This window comes from Oreochromis niloticus, linkage group LG13 (assembly GCF_001858045.2).
Source record: "Oreochromis niloticus isolate F11D_XX linkage group LG13, O_niloticus_UMD_NMBU, whole genome shotgun sequence".
Lineage (NCBI taxonomy): Eukaryota > Metazoa > Chordata > Actinopteri > Cichliformes > Cichlidae > Oreochromis > Oreochromis niloticus.
In genome coordinates, this window is record NC_031978.2 from 8,219,324 (window position 1) to 8,237,180 (window position 17,857).

General features: G+C 41.7%; 1 protein-coding gene across 1 annotated transcript in view; it reads right to left on the reverse strand.

Annotated features, from left to right (window-relative positions):
- Positions 1–17,857, reverse strand: part of LOC100704657 (ABC transporter G family member 23) — a 106,074-nt gene that overhangs the window by 44,743 nt on the left and 43,474 nt on the right. Inside the window, exons 9-14 of the mRNA XM_019366593.2 lie at positions 15,516–15,590; positions 12,304–12,454; positions 11,953–12,049; positions 11,702–11,867; positions 10,415–10,515; positions 1,178–1,248 (exon numbers count right to left, since the gene is read on the reverse strand). Of these exons, the coding sequence (XP_019222138.1) occupies positions 1,178–1,248; positions 10,415–10,515; positions 11,702–11,867; positions 11,953–12,049; positions 12,304–12,454; positions 15,516–15,590 (661 nt within the window). The remainder of the gene's footprint in view (positions 1–1,177; positions 1,249–10,414; positions 10,516–11,701; positions 11,868–11,952; positions 12,050–12,303; positions 12,455–15,515; positions 15,591–17,857) is intronic.

Here is a 17,857-nt window from a genome sequence, read left to right on the forward strand (position 1 = left end):
CCAGTTTGTACAGAGTGTTGGTGATGTACTCTGTGGCTTTAGCTGCATCAGCTCTGGGGTGGATGTAAACCAAGATGATGAAAAGCTGTGGGAATTCTCTGGGGAGGTAGTAGGGGCGCAGGAAAACAGCCAGAAGCTCGATGTCTGTAGTGCACAGCTTCTCCCTCACAGTGACTGTAGAGCACCAGCTGTTGTTTACATACAGACACACGCCGCCACCATGTTGTTTCCCGGTGCATTCGTGGTCTCTGTCCAGACGAAGAGGTGGTGAAAAGCCATCAATGTGCAGCGCGCTGTTGTCATCGCTGTTGTTTAACCACGATTCCGTGAATGCCAGAATGGAGGCAGTTCTGTACTCATGCAGGTGGTTGACGCAGGCTTGCAACTCGTCCAGCTTGGAGCGGAGAGACCGCACATTAGCAAGGATAATGGACGGGAGCGCTCTTTGTTTGTGTGTCTCCCTCTTTAGTCTGGCTCTCACCCCACTCTTCTTTAATCCCCCCCCCCCCGGTTACCTTGTTATTGTGATTTTTTCGATTTCCGTGTCCACGGAGTATTTCCTCGGGAAAGTAGTCCGTGGAAGCAGAGCGGAAAAGCCGGAGGCCAGGCTGCAGCTGAGGCCGCAGCTGGATAAGGGAGTCCCTGGTGTAGGTGAGCCTTGGGGTCATGTCGAGTGTCGAAAACAAGTCCAAAAAAAAAATCACAAAAATGAGGAAAAGGAAAAGAATACAAATATACCGAGTAGACGGTGAAATACAACAACGAAAAGAGCATTAAAGTTAGAAAAAGAACGCAAAACTGCTCAGCTGACTGGCCGGTCAACTGCAATTACTGTGTGTTCTGTGTTTAGTGTGGCTGGCGGAGCACCGTGATTTAGATTGCTGTGCCCGTTTACTACCTCTCACAACTGTTGTGTGTTAAGGGGCGTTCCTAATAAAAGGCTGTGCTTCCTGTAGCTTAGCGGTGAGGTTAGCGCAGGAATAGCAGGTCAAAACAGAAGTCTCTGTCTCCTACTTCGCCTGAGCTCACCACAATATTTTATCACTTATATAATACAGTTGAAATGTCATATGTGTTATTTGTCCATTTCTTGAGGTTGCCATGCATTGTTCTGACAGTTATTCAAGAGTAACTGGCAAAAAGAAGAAAATAAAAGCAGAAAAGTAGGTTGTCTTACCTGTCTCATCCAGCCAGATATGCACTGATCCTCCATCAATTATCTCTTGAGAAACCTGTTTCTCGACCATCCTGCAAAATTAGGAGAAGAGTTATTGTTCTAGTTATCTGCTGATGATGTAGATTTTTAGAATTTGTCTGACAGCACAAGCCCAGAAGACAGATAGCATACAAGACAGACAGACAGAAAGCACAGCTGATGTATGCGCTAGGAAAAATAGTATTTGAGCAACTCTGGCTGAAGAATTTGGTCATTCATTTGGTCATTTAGATATATCTGTTTAGCCTGGATTTTCTTAAAGCATTTATTTTAAATGTCTCTTTTGTATTAATGTCAACTGTATATAGCTGTACCTATAAGTATGTTATGTTATGTTATGTTATGTTATGTTAATCAGCTTGTCTGTAACACTATCAGCTTTGAAAGCATGTTTGACTTTAGCCCAGGGAAAGGACTCAAAAGCAGACTCACAGATGAGCAATTCATGAAAAGCTTTATTTAACTTGGGGAGCCACAAAAGAGGGAAAGGCTTAAGAGGGACAATGAGGGACAAGCTGCTGACAGGTGTGGGGGACAATGAGGGAGAACCAGCGGGGACGGAGGAACCGTGGAGGGTCTGCAAGGACACGGAGGAACAATAATTAACACGAGAGTATGAGTTACTGACTGGAGGGAATGACTGGAGAGAGTAAATTGTCCTTACTTAACAGGCCTGATACGGAGTGCACTGAGGAGGGGCGGTCTGGGGGAGTCGAGGCAGGCCGGGGGCAGGCAACCGAGCACGAGAAGTAGCCGCGGATCACCAGGATTCGTAGGTGAAACACTCCAGGCAGCATGAGCCAAGTCAACCTCGCAGGATGGCACACAACGAACTGGTGAGGCATGGAAGACTGCTCAGGGTTTAAGAAGCCCTCCTGCTGATTGCATGCAACGGGATCCAGGTGGGATGTGGAAGGCTCCACCCCAAAGGGGAGGAGAGGGGACCAGCAGCCACAGAAGGAAACTCCCAGGCACTCCCGCGGACCGTGACATTTGACAGCAGATGCTTTCACTTGGACACTTACTGTCTCTATAGCTCAGTGGATATAGAGTACTATATTTTATTTGTTTTTTCTTTCTTTGGTGTTTATAACACATTTGGATTAAAACTTAAATAATTGGTTAATTTTTGTATTGATTTGATTTTTATTAAATTTTTTTGTTTTGAGTTATTACAATCAGAATGGACAAGACTTGGGGACAGAAAAGAAGAAAGAAAAAGGAGTTGGGGAGAAAGTTACCAGAAGAAGAGGGAGAGAGATATATAGATATATCTAGATATAGATATCTCTATATCTATATAGATATCTATATCTATATAGATATAGATATATATATATGTAGAGAGACAAAAAACTAAAAATGTGCTTCAGCACATGCTGGGAAAAAAAACACAAGCAAAAAAAGGACACAGAAGGAAAACCACAGCAACAACCAACATATGCAAAAGTAAGAGTAAATAATAAATATTAAATGTTACTGAGCAGCATACAATATTAATGCTACATGACATGTTTAGAGGCAGCAGCCGACCAAGATAGTACGTGAGGACATGTTTGGAAACCTGTGTGTACATCTGTGTGTGTGTGGTTGTGTTCATAATGTTTCTCCATTTAAGTATTTAATAGTAGGCGTGGGGAGCAACAGCTCTGCCCCCCAAGACTTGAAACAGGCATGAAGGAGACCTGGGCCTCAGACATCCAGAGGCCTCCCACAGCACGAGAGCCCCAGGGGTTCCACCGCAGGGGCAATCGTGGCACCCACCCTATGCTACGTCCACACTAATGCGTTTTCCTTTGCAAACGCATCGTTTTCTCTGAATTTTGGCCTCCCATCCACACCGAGACAGCGTTTTTGCTCATGGATAATGCAGCATTTTCAAAACACTCTCGAAAACGCATACATTTGAAAACGGTGCTTTTGCGTCGCAGTGTGGACAGCGAAAACGGAGACTTTCTAAAACGATGACGCATGTTAGTCATATGATGCAGTCATGTGACCAATTAAACTAAGATAGCGGAGGGTATTATACATCAGTTGTTTTGTTTGCTCTCAATTTTGACAGCCCTATTAAAGATGTCTGTACATGCTCCAGATAGCTTTCTTCAAATTCTTTAATTCTCCCTCACTAGTGTGGACGTAGCCCTAGAAAAGAGCTGAGGAGCGCCCTGAATGGGGGTCACCCAACAGCCACGGTCCAGAACCCACAGGGGGCAGTGGCAACGAGTCCACAGGCTCTGACGGCAGCCAACTACACCAGAGCAGACCAAGCCCTGGGCCCAGAAACCTGAGACCCCAAGGCCCCCCACCCCCAGCACGAGCCCAACAGAGCCAGGGGAAGCTTAAGATGTTCTAAGAGAGTTGAAATCTAAGACCTGATACACAGAGATAGGCAAACAGGCACACACAGACACAAGCATGCATTTCCACCCTCATGTACACACATACAAATACTCACCACTCACCCAACATGAAGACACATAGAAAGACTGTCTTATTAGGTGAATGATGAGTGAGATTTCACCTGAGCTAATGTAGCTAACTATAGTGTTAGTCAGTCAGCCAGCATAGCATATTGTTAAAGTGTGTCAAATCGTCAATGACCCAAGAACCCTAACAAAGTGTGTATGTGTGTTTTTGTCTGGTGCAACTTGAACATGCCTCATCACTGCTGTGATGTAGATGTGTATTTTTATTACTTGTTATGTAAAGGCCATATATTTAATTGTTTACATAGGACATTTTAGTCTCAAGTGCGAGATTGTAGCTCTGCTTTGTGTGTGTGTGTGTGTGTGTGTGTGTGTGTGTGTGTGTGTGTGTGTGTGTGTGTGTGTGTGTGTGTAACTAGGCATTGACGTATCACTGTATTTTTTTTATGCTTGTAAAGGAGTTATGGTAAAGTAAAAAAAAAAAAAAAAAAAAAAGTGCTTTCAGGGCTCTAGAGTGCAACCAAATTTTTCAAAGGTGCGACCAACTTTTTGAGTAAAAAAACATTAGATAAATTCTCTGCAACTGTGAAAGTCTCTGTGTGGTCAACAACTGACACACATTATGCCCCTATTGTGGTCTAAACCAATCAGAGATAGTCAGGGGCGGGACCTCTGATTGGCCGTGGTCCAGATATTCCTGTAGTCCTTCGTGTGTACGTATGAAAGTGCAGGCAGATAGGGGGAGGCGAGTAGCTTGAATAAAGTGATATCGATTCATTAAATCCTGAATCGACTTTTAAATATAAATGTATTTTGCCAGAATCTTAGGTTAAAGCTCACAAAACTATTTCAACAACCACCAAACAGCAAATGAGAGCAGCAGCAAAAAAAACAAAAACAAAAAAAACAAACACACACACACACACACACTATTACAGACTATGATAACTGTAAACAGTATAACAGATGACCTGACAATGAGTGAACAGAAACACGCAGACTAAATACACACAAGAGGTAATCAGGGGACGTGAGAACACATGAGGAAACAGCTGACACATATGAACCTAAATGACGCTACGGGGGAAATCACAATGAACAAAAACACGACAGACTCTTTCAAAATAAAACAGGAAACATGGGGACATAGACATGACAACACAACCTTGACAATACACAACCCTAAAACACATGACAGACAAGAAACGGAATACAAAACCAAGGAGACATAATAATTATGGCTAACTTAAAACCCCAAATTAGAATGACACAAGAGCTTAGAATGACAAACCTAACATAGGAAACTCAAAAAATACAGAATAAATTCAAAATGCTAAGAGACCCAGCCCGTGACATCAGCCTCCTGAGGAAATACATTCTGCTTTGGACTGTTTTATACAGGTGCTGTGTGTTGTATGACCAGTCCAGTTTTTTATCCACCTACAGCCTGAGGCACTTGTATGTATACTCACGTGCCATATAAGAAATTTGTGAAGAAAATTTATATTGGATATGTGTAAGTACATGGTTTAATATGCAAAATAAGTTAGGTAATCACAATTTATGGCTAAAAGATGCAAAACAAATTGTTAATCTCATAGTTTAAAATGTTTCATATAGCCAAGGTAGAAAGCATTAAAATAATTCCTTGTTTGATAAGGCATGGTGTTAAATAGAAGGATGAAAAATGCCATACATTAAGTTATCATTACAATATGTTTAACGGTAAACAAAATTGTGGATCTCATTCAAATATGGCCACAAATGATCATAATGCCATGACTATGTCACAGTACTGGGTCTGTGAACCAGTGTTTCTGTGTGTTTTAGCTATATTCTTTGATTATTGTAACTAATGGGTTTTGGTTCTGCTTGTGTTATATTTTTAGTCCTAGGATTTTGGTTTCTGTTATTTTGCCTTTCTTGTGTTCCTCCTCTTGTCATGTTTATCTCCATGTTCCCTAAGTCTTGTCAAGTGAAGGCAGCGTGCAGGAAGAATTGGAGGAATGATGGACAGTGGTGGGGGTCCAGGATGGAGGGAACGAAACAAACAAAAAACAAGGAGGCAGAGTTCACAAACAAGGAACACGAGTCCAAAACTGAGCGTCCACAACGGCGCTGAGGCCCAGGAAACAATTCAGAAAAGGTTCAGGAGGTGGTGCTGCAGGCAACGGCGTGGGAGCCGCAGATGGTGGGAGCAGGTGGTGGCGCTGCAGGCGACGGCGTGGAAACTGCAGGTGGTGGCTGACCAGACTCACCAGAGCTGTCAGCAGACCCGAGGAGGTGCTGAAGCGATTCTTCAGACCCTCCAGCGGAGACAGAAGGCTGAACGCCTTCCCCATCCTCTTGTTGTCCTGCCTGTGTATTTAAGTCCTGTGTTTCTCTGTCAGTTGTGTTGTACCCTCACTATGCTGTGTGTTTCTTAACTCTGTGTTCTAAGTCAATTTCTAGTTTTTAAGTTCCTAATTTATTTTCCAGTGTATGACTTTGTTTTGCTTTGTATTTGGATGAGAAGTTTTCCAGCATTAAAGTTTACTTCACTTTATTTTAGAGTTTACTCCTCTGTTTATGAGTCTTGCATATGGGTCCAACATCCTACCTGCCACACACCACACAGCAAACCACGAGAGACTATATAGAATAAGCATTTTATTGTTACATAGACTCTCCCCCTGCTCCTTGGATACCTTTGAATCTGCCTGGAGTGGGAATCTGGATTTGCTCATTGGCCTAGGAGGCCTGCAGCATCTACCGGAGAAGGAAATCATCTATTCCTCATCCTCTGTTTTATGTTGGTCCTACCACAGTAGAGCACTTCACCACCAAAGTGCTGTTGGCTCTTACTATTGTGTGCTAAGACTTGACTAAATACAATACAGCTCAGAAACGCAGATAGAGGGCTTAAATAACTTCTGTGTTATCACATATTATTTTTTTGTATTAATCCTGCTGATACCCATTTTTTGTTTTTCATTTTATTTGTTGCTTGGATTTATCGTTTAATATCCTGTTATACACAGTATACTAGTAATGTTTTAACATGTTTTCAACATACAGTAAATGCAATCTTTTAAGTTGTTCATTGTGCTCCTGTATTGCTGATACAAATACTTTCGAAGACTCCAGCTATTTATTTGTAATCTCACACATTTTAGCGCTTACCTCTCGATCATAAATACTGGTCAACTATTTTGTAGCTTATCCTAACCAACTAGTGGGTCTGAGGATGTTACATTGGTTAAATCTGCATAAATTAAAATGTTGAGTCATTTAACAGTTGTGCAGTTTAACATAGTTCCTGTAGAAAGTATGAAACTGACGTGCTGCACAGAGAGTTTACACAGAGCCAATTTCCTTAGTTCTCCTGCCTTCTCCTTAGTTTTTTTTTTTTTTTTTTTAAAGTGTTTACATTTACAACATATTACAATCTAGTGTTCATTTCATAAAAGCAGAATACACTAAAGTCCTGGATTTACTGGTAGTTGTTTTATACTTTCAGGATATAATGACACAATGGCGTGTTGCGAAAGTGTCGCAATGTTAGCTGGGAATTACCTGTGTGTGCTAATGGCAGCCTGTTGTTTCCAGGAGTGTAGCGGAAACGAGTGGAGGGAGTTGAACATGTTTGTACATAGGCACCGAAGGGAGAGTAAATACTCACCACTGACACCAGGAGAAGTCATAGCATGTTAGTGGGGTACAAGCACACGAAGAAAACACACACTGATCATTTGCATCTTTTGTCACTGTAAAATAAACGCACTGTAGTCCTGCACAGGAAGTCCTCCGTTTGGGTCCTGCTTTCCTGACACCGAATGTAAAATGAAGAATTACTAATAACGTTCTTAAATATCACACCTATGGTTTAACAGACAACAGTTTATTCTGATAAAGCTAAAGATGTTTTTGATGACCATTGGGACTGAGTACTGCAAGTACTACCTAATTTTATCTAAAACTTATTTTAAAACTTGTGGGTGTTCTTAAATTGTTCCTGTATTAAATCTAGAACATATATAGAGACATACATTTAAAATACAAATGAACTACTATGAAAGCAGTTTGAGGTTAAATGATCAACCTTTGTTGTGGCTGTTGATCTAAATTTACTCAATGTGACAAACTGATAAAGCCATGCAACAAAACGATTACTTATTGTGATCGTTATATCAACACATCCACTGGTATAATATCTCATGTGTTGCTGTTCATCTGGGTTGTATTTAAATAACAGGATAAAAAATTGAACCTGGTAAAGACCAGAAAGTTGTTTTGTCCTGAAGTGTAAAACCTTAAAATTGAAAGAGGGTGTGCTTTTTTCCCTTTTTCGCATGAATGTACCTTCCATCACAAAAATGCACCTTCTATTCAGTCAGTGGTAGAGAACTATTAAAAGCAAAAAACAAACCAAAACCCAAAAAACTATTTGACAAGCAAACTAATGTGTGCAGCTGTCATGGTCCCTGTGTCTGCCCAGCCAGCTTGGTAAAGCTACAGGTATTTGTTTGTTTTTGTTTTTTTCCTTTCTCACTCTCTCGCTCCTGTCTCCTCACCTGGGCGGAGCTCACTGAGGGCTTCCACTTTTGGCCAACACAACTGTAAGCAGTTACTCACCTACGGCACGTTATCCTGCCACCCCCAGCCACTGTTTAAGGCAGTGGCTTAGTGCCTCTTGTCGCTGGAACATTGTACTACTCACCTTAGAGTAGCCCGGCTCAAACCCTTCGTGTTTCTTGGGATATTCCAGGTCCTAATCTTTCTTCTGTTTTGTATATGGATTCCCTGGTCCCGTCCTTGCTTCTTGACCCTGGATTTTCCTGAGCGTGAGTGAAGTTGCAAGTGTGGAGTGAAGAGGAGCGTATTGTGTGGCAGGAGCAGAGCGTATGTGGCATGGCTGAGGAAGAGCCAGAGAGCATATCGTGGACCATGTGGAATTCTCTTCACCATACCCCGTGGAACCCTGGAGCCCCTGTACTCCCCCTCACATTTTATGTACACAGTCTCTGAATTCAGAGGCTGCATCCTTAGGAGGCTGCATTTGAAGGCCGGTTACATCACAGCGATGCGACGAAGGATGTCCCAATTCGATGACTGCTCCAAATGCGCCTGACAAATGTGTCATTCATTTCCCCAAATTTGAAGGATGGTCGGGTGTATCCTTCGTGGCCCAACCTATCCCAAAATTCATAGTGGGACCCAGCCAATTCCAGTTTCCAACAATGGCGGCAGCTACTTAGTTGCAGTATTACTTTTATTACTCTTAATATGTTTATAATACTTTTCAAACAGGGCAATGGCAGAGGAGTAGGGCTAAGAGTTTTAAATATTACTCTTTCTGGGTCACAAAATAAACTTTGAACATATTTTCAAGTGAGAATGTAGCTGTGTCAACTTCAAAAATCTGCTTGGTTTATGAAGACATCACATTTGCAAAAGTGCTCCGATGTTTTCGAGACGTCCGTTACCCACCAGCTCGTTAGCTGACCAGGAGGTCAAGGCTAACTAGAGCCAGCGAGAACACTGGACCCCCGGGGCATTGTTTTCAGACCCTGTGTGGTCTTTTGCTATTCAGGTTAAACGTGATATAAAAGTCACTTAGATAACTTAAAAATGTTATTGTTTGGCTTTTCACCGTTTTATTTGTTCCTGAGTAAATCTGTTTGGCTGAGATTAACGTCATAGTTTTCACACAGCTGAATAAACATCAAACAGAAAACTGATTAAACAGAAGTTGAAGATGGTAGAGAATTTACTCCAATGGCTGAGTTTATTAAACTTCACCGAGACAGCGGTGAAGCAAATCTGAAGGCTAGACTGTCCCATTTCACAGCCTTGCACTTCCAGCATTCTTGGTCCTCAGAGGACCCGGCCCACGTAGACCACGAAGGGCGGGTCCTCCGAAGAATAGAGCCCCTGAATTAAGGGACAGCCATAGTCACTTTGTGTTTTGTACATAAACCCTCTTTGCACTTTTCCTCAAGTCTGCGCCTGAGTCTGTTCAGTCAGCCTTGACAGCAACAATGATAGGTGTACATACTTAAAAGTAAGAAATAATTTTCTGCACCACCAGTATCTCCTTATTTAGTGTCTTTGAAGTGACAAGTAATAATAGAAATAAAAGGGGGTAGACCAAATATGACAGGAAGTGATGACCCCTGTTGAGGATGGCAACATAATCATGCATCTTTTAAATTTGCGTTTTCATTAAAACTGTTTTAAAACTAGAACAGCTACTTATACATGATACCCGTTTCATTGAATCACTCATTTGAAAACTTTCTCTTTATAGCGAATTAGAAAGATGTCTTGTTTGCACAACAAAGTCTGTTCATATTTGAATGTAGTTACAAGAATTTTAATATTATAATTTGAAGTGATGATAAACAACAATCCATCAGCTTTAAATGAAGCATGACGCAGAGATATTTGTTTTAGCAAATACAGTCATGAGGTTCATTCGATCCAAGAAGTATACTTTATGTATTGATTCTCCTTAGTACATTTGGCATTAATAACATTTCTGGATACAAGGAATATTTCAAATATCTAGGTCAGCAGTGTGCAGTTTTATTTATCTCATCCAGTGAGAATCTGCCTTCCCCCCCAGTATCTTTGCATTTCAAGTGATGTCAGTGTTTCTAGAGTAACATGAGGGCAGTGAACACTGAGTGCAGACATGTTTTACTAGTCATATCATCAGTTACCAATGATCTGCTGTGCAGATACCAATCCAGCATATCAGCTCAGTCTATGATGCTCTGTCTCTTACCGTTTAATTAGGTAGCTGGTGAAGTTCTTGCCAAAGGCGATTACACCCCAGTACTCTCCATTATAGATCCCCTCAAAAGCTTCTTGGTGGGACAGGCTCACCTGCAGATAAAAAGGAATAGGTTCAATATATACATCAGGTTTATTGACCATAGTCTACACCTTAAATTTCCTCGACCAGCCTGAACTTCAGTATACATCTGACCAAATCAAATTTAAAGGTTCTGCACATTATGTTACAGTTTGTTGGAAGTCTGGTAATAGTTCCATGTCATGGAGAGAAACAATCTTTCCTCTTCAATGATTTCCTAGAAAGTCTTGGTGTTTGTCGTATAAAGTCTGTTATGTTTTTGACTCGTACTCACAATGAGCTGTCTGAGAAGTTCTTACTCACTTACTCCCGTTTAATAAAATTGCAGCTGAAGTGACAACATAAAATAAAACCCAAATCTACCAGCAAATCTACAGTGACCCTCAGCCTCCTAGGAGATACACATTTGGTATAAATTTGAAAATCCTAGGTGACTTCCTTTTTGAGTTATTGTATCCACAAGATTTTCACAACACGTGACCTCTGACCTTAACATACAGAATTAATGTAGAATCCAATGTTCTTGAAAGGATTCATTGTCACGCCTGGCGAGGCAGACGGCAAGGCGTGGAGATGTTGAAGACCCAAGTGCAGGCACAGCAAAGGACTTACTGAGAGTTAATGTCATTTACAGAGGGGCAAAAACAAAATTCAAACAGGAGCTGAACATAGCAGTGACTACACTGAAAAAACCTAAACTGGGAAAACTAAACTTGCCATGAAACTGAAAACAAGAAACTAGAAAACCTGAAATGTGGAGGAAATGGGATGACAAGCAGAGCCAAAATGGAGGAAGAAACATGCGAGAAGAAAATACAGGGCTTAAATAGACAGGCGTAACGAGGCAGTGAGAAACAGGAGGCAAACACAGCTGGGACAAATTGCACATAACGAGACCAAGGAAGCAAAGCAGAACACACCGACATGGGACACAGACTGTCAAAGTAAAACAGGAAGCATAACACAGAACTGCAGACTTGACACTCAGACAGAAAATTAAGTCTAAACATACAACACATGGAGAACATAGCAGACCTTTACCAAGAACACAGAGGAAGCACAGAAACCTAAAAACCAGGAACTATAAATATAATACAAACAGAAAACTATAATTCACAGAATAAAACCAAAACACAAAACACTGGGTCGCAGACCCAGGACCATGACATTCAGATCCCTCAGGTCCAAACAAAATACCTGTTGCACGCTGGAGTTGTCGAGGAAGGAGAGGAGTGATTTGCTCACAGAGGGGAATAAAGTCTCATTGTTCACTATAGCAACCCGGATTCCTTTTGGTTCTCCGACACACAGACAGATGAGTGTGATCTCCATGACAGGCAGCATGAACTGGAGAACCAGAGAGCTGCCAATGCAGAGTCGAAAAATAAAGTGTCATGAACTCATTACTTACAGCCAGTGACAAATAACTTCTGCTAAATGCATCATACCCTGGCAATCTCTTCAGTCGCACAAATGTTTTGATCATCAGGGCAGCGATGTTCCTCCACTTTGGCAGCATGTGTCTGGCTCGCACCTTCCAGTCCACTAAATACATAAACACAAAATAAATAAAAGTAACTGCAACTTATAATTTTGTAACAGTAGTGGCTAAAATTTACACCTGAGTTTTAAATGACTGTTTACTTAATGAATCAGTAATTTTCTTATTATTATCCACTTCTCATATCTCTACTTTTTACTGTCAGAAGCAGCTGTTTTCTGAGAAGTGCTATAAAATGCCTGGCACAGTGTTAAATGATATACACAGTTAAAAAAGAAAACACGCTACATATGAGTACCTGAACCTTTGAGGCTTTCCTCTGCAGGTGGAGATCCAACTCTAGGAAATGGCTGGCTCTCTAACGTTCCATCTGGAGGACTTGACTCTTGTTTAGGGTCGTTCTCATTATCTGATGTTTCACACAGTTGCAGGAAGGCATGCTCCAGGGTCTGCAACAGAGATAATATCATTTGAAATTCATGAGACTACAAAAATACAGCCTTTTTTTTAGCTTCTGATCCATTTTCACAATTTATTACAACAATGTATCATAGATCTGACGAAGGGATTAGGGGGACCAATTACTGTAGAAGAGGTACAAGAAGCCATTAAATCCTTAAACAGAGGTAAATCGCCGGGCCCTGACGGTTACTCTGCAGAATACTATAAAGCCAATTCTGATCTTATGGCACCATTGTTGAAAGATATGTATAATGAAGCCTTTTCAAAATGTCAATTACCCAAGACTTTGTCCGAAGCTACTATTTGTTTAATCTTGAAAAAAGACAAGGATCCTCTATTGTGCAGCAGTTACAGACCTATTACTCTTTTAAATATTGATTTTAAAATACTTTCTAAAATTCTCGCACTTAGGCTACAACGTGTTCTGCCACAAATTATCGCCTCTGATCAGACTGGGTTCATGGCCGGCAGGCACTCATATGACAATTCAAGACGCCTCTTGAATATTATCCACACATCGTGCAACTCAATTCCAGAGTTTGTGGTATCTCTTGACGCGGAGAAAGCCTTCGACCGCGTCGATTGGAGCTTCCTCTATGAGGTGATGGATAGGTTTGGCTTAGGGGTTGACTTTATTCTCTGGGTTAAGCTACTATATTCTTCGCCATCCACCTGTATTCGTACTAACAACAACTTGTTTTCGCCTTTTCCACTTGAGAGGGGCACTAGGCAAGGGTGCCCTCTCTCACCCCTCCTATTCGCCATTGCTATCGAGCCTCTTGCAATATGGCTGCGTTCAGAGGATAGATTTAAAGGCATTACAAGGTTCGGTGTGACCCACAAACTCTCCCTTTATGCAGACGACTTTCTCCTGTACATTTCTGACCCTCTAAACCCATTCCCGGTGCTTTTTAACATACTGGACCAATATGGTACACTGTCAGGATATAAGCTCAATTATCAAAAAAGCGAGTTGCAACCCCTCAACTCCCTGGCCAGAGCTCTTCCCCACTCAATAGTGCCCTTTAAGTGGACAGAAACCGGATTTAGATATCTGGGGGGTTTTATTTCCTCTTCTATACCTAAAATGATGAGGGAGAATTTTCTATCCCTACTAGACAATGTTGGGAAAGATTGTGACCGTTGGACTTCGCTACCATTGTCAGTGGCAGGAAGAGTTAACATGATAAAGATGAGTGTCCTCCCGAAATTCTTGTATCTTTTTCAACATGTCCCAGTTCTTCTTACTAAAGCATTCTTCGACAAGCTAGAAAAGATTCTGTCACATTTCATATGGGGAGGGAAACAAGCTAGAATTCGCAAGTCTATTCTTCAGTCCTCTAAAACTGACAGTGGTCTTGGTCTGCCCAATTTTAGACACTACTATTGGGCAGCTAACATACAAAAACTCTTACACTGGGTTCACAACGACCCCCCTGTACCAGCCTGGGTACAAATGGAAACTGCATCTAGCTGTTACTCATTCTCATCAATACTCAGCTCACCACTCCCTTTCTCTCCAACCCTTGTTGGGGAGAATCCAGTAGCTAAGGAAACGGTAACTATTTGGCGACAGTTCAGAAAATACTTCGGGCTACTTGGACCGTCTTTGCTAACACCTTTATTAAAAAATTGTAATTTTGCACCTTCAAACATTGATGCGGCCTTTAGAGGTTGGAAAGATAAAGGACTTAGGATTGTTAAGGACTTGTACAGTCAGGACACCTTTCTATCTTTTGCTGACCTATCGTCTAAATACGACCTGCCTAATTCCAATTTTTTTCGCTATCTTCAGGCTAGAGATTTTGTAAAAACGCAGTTCCCTCACTTTCCCAATCGGCCTCCAGAAACAAATCTGGATATCATCTTGCAGACGAACCCTCATCAAAACAGACTGATATCAGCCTTGTATAAAATACTAGATACTTTGGTTCCCAAATCCATTTCTCATACTAAGCTGAGATGGGAGGAAGAGCTACAGACAACCCTGCCAGAACAGCAGTGGGATTCTGCTTTGAAATTGATTCACTCGTCCTCAATTTGTGCCCGTCATGCTTTGATTCAGTGCAAGGTGGTCTATAAAGTACATTATACAAACGCAAAATTATCTAAAATCTATCCAACCATTATCCACACATCGTGTAGCAGATGCGGACTATCACCTGCCAACCACGTCCACATGTTTTGGTGTTGTTCGAAACTGAGTGCATTTTGGAGGGTTATATTCGACACACTTAGCCAAGCATATGGCCAGACTGTCCCTCCTAACCCACTCTCCGCAATTTTTGGCATTCCTCCTGACTTGAACTTATCTGGCCCCCTCAAACAGGCCCTAGCCTTTACCACTTTACTAGCTCGGAGGCTTATTCTGTTGAAGTGGAAGCTTCCCCACCCCCCAACTCATGATCATTGGGTGAGAGATGTACTCTTTAACTTAAAGTTGGAAAAACTTAGATTCTCTCTAAAAGGTTCTATTAGGAAATTTAACAAAATCTGGAAATCATTTCTCTTACTGGTGGACACCATCACTTTACTTCCTGAGTCTGAAGTGAACTGAATGAGGCTACATTATAAAGTTTGGATTTCTTATTTTATTTTATCTTATTTTTACTTTATTTATTTGTTTTTCCTTTTGTTTTGTTTGGTCCTTTTTTTTTTTCTTTTTTTTGGTGTCTTTTTTGTTTGGTTTTTTTGGTTATGCTTGTTAAGTGTATGGGTCTTGAGATGTTTTTTTTGTGTGTGTGGGCAGAGACTGGCTCTCTGCGGTGTCTTGTCTGGTGTGGACCTGGTAGGGGGAGAATTCGGGATGGGGGGGTTGGGGGGGTTGGAGGGTACAATGGACATACAACTGTTTTGAAATCAAGATCGACTTTGCTGTTCCTAACTTTGTATGTCATCGTTGAAATCAATAAAACAAAGTTGGAATAGATCTGCATCACTGCTTGTGGTGGGGGGTTGGGGGGTTACTACTGCCATCATTCTTCATTCATTTTAAAATGTTGTTTTTTTTTAAACAACCTCCCTGCCTTGACTACCAGCAAACCTTACTGTTGAACAGTGCTGCTGCATGATGGCATCTGGAGGATCTTCAGCCACCAACTGGCCATTTCTCATGAGACCAACCTGATGACAGAGAAAAGAAAGTATTATTAAAAATTAACATGTCAGGAATCGGGAGACAGACACTATCTCTACTTTCAAGATTAGGCTTAAAACTTTCCTTTTTGCTAAAGCATATAGTTAGGGCTGGACCAGGTGACCCTGAATCCTCCCTTAGTTATGCTGGAATAGACATAGGCTGCCGGGGATTCCCATGATGCATTGAGTTTTTCCTTTCCAGTCACCTTTCTCACTCACTATGTGTTAATAGACCTCTCTGCATTGAATCATATCTGTTATTAACCTCTGCCTCTCTTCCACAGCATGTCTTTCATCCTGTTTTCCTTCTTTCACCCCAACCGGTCGCAGCAGATGGCCGCCCCTCCCTGAGCCTGGTTCTGCCGGAGGTTTCTTCCTGTTAAAAAGGAGTTTTTCCTTCCCACTGTCGCCAAAGTGCTTGCTCATAGGGGGTCATATGATTGTTGGGTTTTTCTCTGCATTTATTATTGTGCTATCTACTGTACAATACTAAAGCGCCTTGAGGTGACTTTTGTTGTGATTTGGCGCTATATAAATAAAATTGAATTGAATTGAATTGAATCTTATCTTTTTAAAATTAGTGATTTCATTTTTCTCCTTTACACTTTTCTCCTTGTTTATATTATTATAAATAAAAATTTGACTTGGGACTTCCAGTCAGCATGCGATCCGAGTAGACGCAGGAACGAACTGCGTCTACTGTTGAATTTAACTCCTTTGACCAGTTTCACCCCTGCAATTGCCACCTTTAAGTCGCTTAAACTCGCAACTACTTTTCTAGTGTTATGAACACTTTTGACGTTTTCCAATGGCTTCTAAGAGTGCAAAAGCGAACAAAAAGGAGGACGCTAGCTTAACACTGGAGGCTATCACCACGCTGCTCCAGCAGCACCGAAATGAGTTAGTGTCTGAATTTAAATCCTCATTTAACTCCTCATTTAACTCCATTGATTCCAAACTGGACCAAGTACGACAAGCCCTAGAGGAACAGGCCGAGAGAGTTTCGTCCTTGGAGCTTGCAACTGAAGACCTGAGCCAACAAGTCGCTGACCTTGAAAGCACGTGTGCCGCTCTTCACAAAGATAACAGCCAACTAAAGAACAAAGTCACCGATCTGGAGAGCCGTCAGAACATCCGCGTCCTTGGACTGCCTGAAGACACTGAAATTGGGCGCCCCACTCACTTCTTTTCTAGCCTTCTCTGCGAGTTATTGGGCAAAGAAATACTTCAATCTCCACCGGAGCTCGATAGAGCACACCGCTCCCTCGCAGTGAAGCCGCCCGTGGGGCGCCCACCTCACCCGGTGATCATCCGCCTGCACCGATACCAGATCAAGGACCTCATCATCCGAAAAGCTAGGAGGAGACTGAAATTTGACTACTGAGGTGTGCCTATCCGAATTGTGGAGGACTACAGTCCCGAGGTCCTCAGTCAGGACATTATGTCGGAACTCTATGGGCGAGGCGGCCTAAGGCCGGCTCTCCTCTTCCCAGCACAGCTTCACATAACACAGGCCAGCGGCACCAGAAAGTTTTTCAGGCCCCATGGACTAGGCTCAACAGTACTCCCAAAGTCATCAGAAGCCCCATGAAGAATTATTACTAATAAAACAGTGACACAAAATGCAGGTACCGAACATTCCATACATGTATATGTATGTTATAGTACTGAAATGCCGATTATTACTTTTCCTTTAACCCATAATTTTCTTTTCCTTTCTTTTTTTTTTTTGATAAATAAGGAGATAACCTCATTGACCTCTACCCGTTGGCTAATGACGTAATACGTGTTGCATGGAGATGGGGAGCTTTGTTATCTATCCGTAGCCTTTCTGTCTGTTCTCATTCAATAATTCAGTTATACCAGTAGTACTTATTGAAATATATCTACCTTTTTTTGTTTGTTTGTTTGTTTACATACTTGGACTCTTCTTTGAAACACTCCAGCAATTACATTTGGACTTGGTGGCTGATACACAGGTTCAAAACTTAACAGTAAGACAAGGGGTTTCAGCTTACTATCCTATGGCCACCGGAGCAGTGGTTAGATTGCTTCAACACCTAGTTTGTTGCTATCATAGACAGGAGGAGTAACACTTTAAATATGTTAAGTTTGAAGAGCTCGCTGCTTGTTCTTGTTCTTTTTTTTGGCAGCCATTTTCTGTTGAGGGGAGGGTTTGGGGAGGGTAAGGGTCACTGCTATGAACCTCATACACTGACTTGGTTCTTTTTTTTTTTAACTGTTCTGAACTA